This window comes from Sardina pilchardus, chromosome 1, assembly GCF_963854185.1.
Source record: "Sardina pilchardus chromosome 1, fSarPil1.1, whole genome shotgun sequence".
Classification (NCBI taxonomy): Eukaryota; Metazoa; Chordata; class Actinopteri; order Clupeiformes; family Clupeidae; genus Sardina; species Sardina pilchardus.
The window spans coordinates 4151616-4160837 of NC_084994.1; the positions used below are offsets into that span (position 1 = coordinate 4151616).

The window sequence follows — 9222 nt, forward strand, 5'->3', positions numbered from 1 at the left end:
ATTTTGTTGTGTTATATTAGGCACACACGTTTGAAAAAGTACTTCCGGGCTCAATCGTCGAGATTTCGGTCTCAAATACTCGTTTTCATGCTAGGCAATACAGAAAACGGACTTAAAGTGTAAAATACCGAAATATTCCTTTAAGGCAAATTAAGATTTTAAGAAAAAAAACTTGCATTGTTCACACGAAAACCAAATTTTCTCAGATGCTTTCTGCTAACTGATCAAGTATGCGTTGCCCAGTTCACAGAATTATTCTTTTAAGTATTCTTTTATATTACAGATTTTCTTTTGTACCTTGTCCTTGTGTGTTTTTATTTTTAAGCTAAAAGTCTCTTCTGTTCTCTCCTGTAGAGACAGCTGACCCCAGAGCAGAGCAGACCACCACTTCAGCTGCGGACATCAAAATTGAACATATCCAGGTGCGCTGTGTGTGTGTGTGTGTGTGTGTGTGTGTGTGTGTGTGTGTGTGTGTGTGTGTGTGTGTGTGTGTGTGTGCCCACGCTAATGCTAACAAAACTTTTTAACCATATTGTCAGATATTCCTATCACATTCCAAGTCAAGTCAAGTCAAGTCAAGTTTATTTATATAGCACATTTCATACACAGAGGTCATTCAATGTGCTTTACATAAACAAAAACCAAACAGTAATTATAGCAGATAAAAGCATAGATGGGCAAAGAGTAATAGTAATAAAAATAATAATAATAATAATAATAAAAAGATCATAATAGAAAATAAAAACAAAGCATAAATCAAGATCAAATCAATAAGGAATAATTAACATAAAAGACTCCAGATGGAGTAATTAAGAGACAGTTAGCAGAAAGCATCTGAGAACAATTTGGTCTTAAGTCTAGATTTAAAACAGGCTGCAGTTGGGGCCTTTTTAATGTCATCAGAAAGTTGGTTCCAAAGCTGAGCCGCATAGCAGCTAAAAGCTGCTTCGCCATGTTTAGTTCTAACAGCAGGCTTTACTAAGAGGTTTTTCTCCTGAGACCTCAGAGGACGAGAAGGTGTGTACTGCTGAAACATGTCTGATAGGTATTTAGGTCCTGCTCCATTTACTGATTTATAAACAATTAGTAGTGTTTTAAAGTCAACTCTGTGACATACTGGAAGCCAGTGCAGAGATTTAAGAATTGGAGTAATGTGCTCAGTTCTTTTTGTTTTTGTGAGAACCCTAGCTGCTGCATTTTGAATCATCTGAAGCTGTTTGGTAGTCTTTTTAGGAAGGCCTGTGAAAAGCCCATTGCAGTAATCAACCCTGCTAGAGATAATTGCATGAATGAGTTTTTCTAAGTCATGTTTTGACATTAGCCCTCTCAGTTTGGCAATATTTTTGAGGTGATAAAAAGCTGATTTAGTTATCATTTTCATGTGACTGTTGAAATTTAGATCACTGTCGATTAATACACCGAGATTTTTAACAGTATCCTTTGCTTTCAATCCTTTTGTTTCAAGGAGAGTGGCAACCTTAATCCTTTCCTCCTTTTTACCAAATATAATTGCTTCAGTTTTTTCTTTGTTCAGCTGAAGAAAATTTTGAGCCATCCAAGTGTTGATTTGTTCTATACACTGACATAGAGATTCAAGGGGACCATAGTCTTTTGGTGACAGAGCTAAGTAAATTTGTGTGTCATCTGCATAGCTATGATATGAAATCAAATTATTTTGGATGATTTGTCCAAGTGGGAGCATATAGAGGTTGAATAATAGTGGCCCCAAGATCGACCCCTGGGGAACACCACAGGTCAGGGATGTTGGTGTTGAGGTACAGTTGCCGATGGCAACAAAGAAGCTCCTTTCTTGTAGATATGATTTGAGCCAGTTTAGAACTATGCCTGTAAATCCAACCCAGTGTTCTAGTCTGTGTAGTAAAATATTGTGATCAACAGTGTCAAATGCTGCGCTAAGGTCCAGTAGCACTAGGACTGATGTTTTACCAGAATCTGTGTTGAGACGTATGTCATTGAAAACCTTAATGAGAGCTGTTTCAGTGCTGTGATTTGCCCGAAAACCAGACTGAAAGTAATCAAAATACCCATTTGATGTTAGGAAGGTGGTTAGTTGATTAAAGACTACTTTTTCAATAATTTTGCCAATAAAAGGTAGATTGGATATGGGCCTGTAATTGTTTAAAATGGAGGCATCCAGGTTATTCTTCTTGAGCAGTGGCTTTACAACAGCTGTTTTTAGTGACTTAGGAAAAGTGCCAGACAGCAGTGATGTATTTACAATGTGAAGGACATCTGAGGCTATAAGGTGAAAAACAGTTTTGAAGAAATTTGTAGGCAGGGTGTCTAAGACACACGTGGAGGAGCTGAGAATCTGTACTGTTTTTTCAAGTGTTTCGTAGTCTATCAAATTGAACTCTGACATCAAGTTAAGTTTCCCTCTATTTGTAGCTGGAAGTTCCGGGTGTTGAATGAGTAATTTAGCAGATATATTGAGTCTGATTTTGTCAATTTTACCTTTAAAAAAACCATGAAAACTCATTGCATTTATTAGTTGAGAGAAGTTCGGGCACTAATTGTGAGGGAGGATTTGTTAACTTTTCGACAGTGGAAAATAAAACACGAGTGTTATTTGAACTCCTACTGATGATGTTAGAAAAGAAAGACTGTCTTGCTTTGCACATATCAAAGTTATATGTGCGGAGCATGTCTTTATGGATGTCATAGTGGATCTGAAGTTTGTATTTACGCCATTTTCTTTCAGTCTTCCTACACTCTCTTTTTAGGAGTTTAACCGCTGGATTTTGCTTCCATGGTGCTTTCTGTTTGTCCTTAACTTTCTTGGATTTTAAGGGAGCAATGCCATCCATAATGTTTGCCATTTTTGCATTAAAGTGATCCAATAAGTCTTCTACTGAGTCTGACAAATTACTTGATGTCTGTGAGAGTGCTTGCTCAAAAAGAACACTTGTCTTATCATTTATGATTCTCCTTTTTACCAACATAGATCTGTTCTGACTGTGTGGGGACATAGACACATCAAAGAACACGCAGAAATGATCAGATAACGCCAGGTCTTTAACAGCTGTAGAAACATTGAGACCCTTTGTGATAACGAGGTCGAGTGTATGGCCTTGAGAGTGTGTTGGCTCCTGTATATGCTGTGTTAGGGAGAAAGTGTCGATTAGTGCAATGAATTCCTTGGCATAATTGTTTTCAGGATTATCCACATGTAGGTTTAGATCCCCTGATATAATAAGACAGTCAAACTCTATGCAAATGACTGATAGCAGTTCACCAAACTCTTCAAGAAAGACTTTAGCTGAATGTTTTGGAGGCCTGTAAATAGTCAGTAGTAAAATCTGAGGAGAAGACTTAATGCTTGCACACAGATATTCAAATGAAGTAAATTCACCAAATGATGACTGATTGCACTGAAAGGATGCCTTGAAAATTGTAGCTATCCCCCCTCCTCTTTTATTTGCTCTGGTAGCACTCAAAAAACTGAAATTTGGTGGAGCAGATTCGATGAGGGTAGCAGCACTGTTTGCTTGGTCTAACCATGTCTCAGTTAAGAGTAAAAAATCAAGGTTGTATGTGCAAATAAGATCATTAATTAAGAATGATTTGTTTGAAAGAGATCTGATGTTTAGGAGAGCTAGTTTTGCTGTAAGAGTTGGGGAGCTATGATCCACTGGGGAAATCTAAGGCTGTATTCCAGACGATTGGGGATCAATAAAGTATCTATCTATCTATCTATCGATTCGTAGCGCATTCCATGCCATTTCCCGTTACTCAACAACTAGACTATGGACACCTCAGTGTGATAGTCAAATGTTGTTCGGCCCTGATTTGAATGACGGGCAAAGTGTCTTAATATATTACCGCAGCTAATTCCCACATGCTACCTGATGACTGTAGTTCAGTATTCCCACATGCTACCTGTTGACTAGTTCAGTATTCCCACATGCTACTTGTTGACTAGTTCAGTATTCCCACATGCTACCTGAAGACTAGTTCAGTATTCCCACATGCTACCTGAAGACTAGTTCAGTATTCCCACATGCTACCTGACGACTGTAATTCAGTATTCCCACATGCTACCTGTTGACTAGTTCAGTATTCCCACATGCTACTTGAAGACTAGTTCAGTATTCCCACATGCTACCTGACAACTGTAATTCAGTATTCCCACATGCTACCTGAAGACTAGTTCAGTATTCCCACATGCTACCTGATGACTGTAGTTCAGTATTCCCACATGCTACCCGAAGACTAGTTCAGTATTCCCACATGCTACCTGAAGACTAGTTCAGTATTCCCACATGCTACCTGATGACGGTAGTTTAGTATTTCCACATGCTTCCTGATGATGGTTGTTCCCACGTACTTCCAAACTACACACACAAACGTCTGTAGACAAAAAGTGCTTGTTGTTGTTGTTGTTGTAGTTGTTTATTTATCCCTTTTTCAATGCGTTTTAGGAAGACGAAACAAAAACAAACATGTCTCCAGTCCTCAGCTCTGAGATGGACTGGTTCTCCACAGACCAGTTCTCTTCCGAGCCTCTGGGCCCGTCTCCTAGCGACCCAATGTGTCTGGCCCGCGTCTCGGACATGGGCCCGCCTCCTAGCGACCCGATGTCTCCTAGCGACCCGATGTCTCCTAGCGACCCGATGTCTCTGGTGTCGTTGCTGCTGGTGGACCGCTTGGGGAAACGGGCGCATCTAAGGACTGTGACACGTAAGAGACCTTAGTGTACACACACACACACACACACACACACACACACACACACACACACACACACACACACACACACACACACACACACACACACACACACACACACACACACACACACACACACACACACACACACACACACACACACACACACACACACACAGAGAGAGAGAGAGAGAGAGCGCATCTAAGGACCGCTGGAGCAAACAGGGAAGGTGGACCACAGTCTGTGACATGTAAGAGACCTTAGTACACACACACACACACGCACGCACGCACACACACACACACACACACACACACACAGAGAGCGCATCTAAGGACCGCTGGAGCAAGCAAGGAAGGTGGACCACAGTCTGTGTGACACTTAAGAGACCTTAGTACACACACACACACACACACACACACACACACAGAGAGAGAGAGAGCGCATCTAAGGACTGCTGGAGCAAGCAAGGAAGGTGGACCACAGTCTGTGACACGTAAGAGACCTTAGTGTACACACACACACAACCACAACACACACACACACACACACACACACACAGAGAGAGAGAGAGCATCTAAGGACCGCTGGAGCAAGCAAGGAAGGTGGACCACAGTCTGTGACACGTAAGAGACCTTAGTACACACACACACACACACACACACAATCACAACACACACACACACACACACACACACACACACAGAGAGACAACGAAGAAAGAGAACAGCCTCAGACTTTTAAGTGATCTTAGTTGCCATTCAGTTAGTGAATCCACGTTATTATGTGTGATGTTATGTTACTACCAAAAACATTTTGACAGGTAAAGTTTAAAGTAAAGATGCTGTCGCTGATGTTTGTCCTTGTTGTGTGTGTTTCTGGTAAAGGGGACGCCTCCTCCTCCTCTTCCTCTTCCTCCTCTTCCTCCTCCATCCCCGGCTACGAGAAGGAGGACGAATCTAACCGCTCTGTCGCACGAGGTTCTGGCCGAAGCTTTGTATCTACAAGTCGACCAGCAGTCCACGAGCGGCTTCTCCCAGGAGGTGCGGAGGGCGGACCTAGCCGCCCTGTCGCCGGACGAAGCTTTGTATCTACAAGTCGACCGGCAGTCCACGAGCGGCTTCTCCCAGGAGGTGCGGAGGGCGGACCTAGCCGCCCTGTCGCCGGACGAAGCTTTGTATCTACAAGTCGACCGGCAGTCCACGAGCGGCTTCTCCCTGGAGAGACCATCGCTCGTCCCTTCTCCCGCTCCCAGTTTGCCCCCAGGAGCTTCAGGCCCAAACTGGGTCTGGCGGCCCCCCACCACCACCACCAGCGCTTTCACACCGGAGAGAGACCATACCCCTGCTCCTACTGCGGCAGGGGGTTCCTGTCTGCGAGCAAGCTGACGGTGCACAAGCGCATCCACACCGGGGAGAGACCTTACTCCTGCGCGCTGTGCGGCAAGAGCTTCAACCAGAAGTTCAATCTGACCGTGCACCAGCGAGTGCACACGGGGGAGAGACCTTACTCCTGCTCCCAGTGCGGCAAGAGCTTCAGCAGGAAGCCCGACCTGAAGGTCCACGAGCGCGTCCACTCGGGAGAGAGACCTTACTCCTGTCACAGGTGTGGGAGGAGCTTCACCAAGGCAACCAATCTGAAGGTCCATCTTCAGAAACATGTGTGACGGAGACACTCCATTGCGTTGTTGCTGTTTCATTTACGCCTGATTCATGTTGTTGTTATTTAATTTACACCTGATTCATGTTGTTGTTGTTGTTGTTGTTGTTGATATTTTATTTACACCAGTGGGCTGTACTACGAAACTCGATTAGTAGATTAGCGAGGTATGTTGCGCTCAAAGCCAGGGTATGCTGTGACACGAAAGTGGACTATTACATCTAATTAAAAGTCACCGATCACATGGTTTACCTTCTAGTAGTATAACAAGTTATATTCAATGGTCATTGATAATTTTTTTATACAAAGGTGTGACAACAAACTAGGGATGCACCGATCCGATATTTGGATCGGATATCGGCCCCGATATGAACAAAATAGCTGGATCGGGGATCGGAATAAATGAGCCGATCCATGGGCCGATCCGAATTTAACTTAGTCTCAAAAAAAGGCTGAGCCATGACGCGCAACCAGCCATTTAGCGCAGCTCACTGCTGCGGGTTAGAGTGTGCCTCACCTCACTGTGTGCTCTGAGTGTCTAAATTCATGGATGGGATAAATACAGATACCAAATTTATGTCATAGGATCAAAAGAATATCTATACTAACCACCATTTGTCATAGATTAATTACGATCTTCATGCGTTTTGTTGCATTTAGGCAATACGTTAATGTGTAACAGTCAACAAAATAGGCTACTCAAACTAAACACATTGTCATTTTCATCTCATCTGTATAAACTGTTCTTGGTATAAAGACATGCAAATGTTCAAAATTGGCTGTTAAAAACGTATCATTTATTAGATAAAACGTACAACTTCTACCGTCCACCATTCAAACTCCGTGTGAACTAATTAGTTTATCGTGGGGAAACTGCGGGACCGTACCACTATGAGTAAATAGAGGGGTTTCGCGGGTGACACCATTTTGGCAGGGGTGTTTCAATGTATGTCACTAATATGGGATTTATATCTGCAAAATTGTTTTTTTGTTAGATTTATTATTTAGTAATAACTGTGAACTTGAATTTGAATGCTGTTCCAAGTTGCTGCTGGTGTACAACTGTTTATTTTTAATACTAGTAATATAATCAATAATGATGATGATAATTATAATAATAATAATAATACATTACCTTTATATCTAAGTGTTATTTTGTTAGATCTTTTTTAGGAAAGTAATGTTTAGTTAGGGAAAGAATGAAGAATGAAGTCAAGCCTGATGCCTTTAGTCTTTTCCACATGGTGAGGTATACAGTTTATTAATTAACAATGGTATCGGATCGGTATCGGATATCGACCGATACGCAGAGCCCAGGCATCGGTATCGGTATCGGGACTGAAAAAGTCGGATCGGTGCATCCCTACAACAAACATATTCGCCAAACTCTTCAGTTTAAGAAAATTAATAGGCTACATTACATTACATTCGGCTCATGCTTTTCAACCAAAAATAAACCGAAAATTATTTCACCTATAGGGGAACATTCTACTGAAATGGTCTAATCCAGGATATCAACTAGGAAAAGGGCTATTATCTAACAAGTATTGTATTACAAACAAAGTGAAAGAAGTTCCCTTTGAGCTAATTCACTAGACTTAACCTACAAATGTGAATATAGCGAAGTCGCCTACACAAACATATGTGTTTAATGCTCCTTTTGTAAAGATATGGACGAAACACTATTGCATGTGTTCTTTGAATGTGATAAGATAAAATGATTTCTCACAGACCCTACATTACTATCTTTTTGTTCAAAGAGGTACTGGTCCTTGTTACCTTGTTGCTAAGGATTTTTCTTTTTACTATGAAACCACAAACTAATGGCCACTGACGCTATCTTGTAAAATGCGGCAGCCTAAATATTTTAGATAGCCTAGTATTTAAGCGAATTCCCTAAATATTTTAGATAGCCTAGTATTTAAGCGAATTCCCTAATTACACAATAGCAGATTGGACGTTACTTTTGTATTTTGAAATAATATTCACTGTGTTGGGAACTGTAATAGCGAACAATTCTGCATTATTTGCCATCGTTATTTGTATACAATTATACTGCATATTTTCACTTAGCCTACGCATTCACCGCATTGGCTATTATTTGACAGCACTGTTCCCTAATTCTTATTTATCGCAATGGTACTTCTCCGCACCGTGATCTGAATTTTATACTCTTCATGACTTGTACTGGGTAAAATATACAGCTCTCGCTCGCGGATTCTCCACATCGTGAAGGCGATTGAACTGTCGCTTAATGCCTCTTTTATGGGAGCGCTCATTGAAACTAAAGCGGAAAACCCAGGTTGACAAATTCACTCGTGAGCTTTGTGATATCACTCAACTCTGATAGCGACTTTCGTATTTGTCAATCCAGGTTATCCAACCAGAGCCTGGTTATGTTCAGCGAGATTCGTAGTATGCCCCACTGATTTATGTTGTTGTTGTGCTATATATATCTGATTTATGACTGACGTATGCACCTTGATCACAAGAATGTTCCGATATAAAATAAAGTTCACCTTGACATGAACAGTTTTAAGAACCTTTCTACAGTCCACAATAGACAGGTAAAGGTTCCGATATAGTAAGCAAAAAGGTAAAAAATCACCGCTCATCCGTGTGAGGTGCAGGATTAAGAGTGACTGGATATTTAAGAGAAGAATCCGCACACTACAAGTCTTTGTGAAAAATAGCTTTACTGATGGCAAGCTTTCGGTCATTAGACCTTCTTCAGGCAGAGTGAATCATACAGACAACAGTGCTGAGTTAATACACCTGGCTTGATTGAAAACACCTGTGTCAAAAAAGCATCATGGGACATGTGGTCTTTACAAGTCTCTGTATGGAAAAAACACTCTGTGTCAGTGAAGCAT

General features: G+C 41.4%; 1 protein-coding gene across 1 annotated transcript in view; it reads left to right on the forward strand.

The window, feature by feature from the left end:
* Window positions 1–8933, forward strand: part of LOC134081689 (zinc finger protein 629-like) — an 18013-nt gene extending 9080 nt beyond the window's left edge. The window contains exons 7-9 of the mRNA XM_062537580.1: window positions 355–422; window positions 4443–4701; window positions 5578–8933. Coding sequence (XP_062393564.1) covers window positions 355–422; window positions 4443–4701; window positions 5578–6356 — 1106 coding nt within the window. The 3' untranslated portion in view covers window positions 6357–8933. The remainder of the gene's footprint in view (window positions 1–354; window positions 423–4442; window positions 4702–5577) is intronic.
* Window positions 8934–9222: the final 289 nt, after the last annotated feature.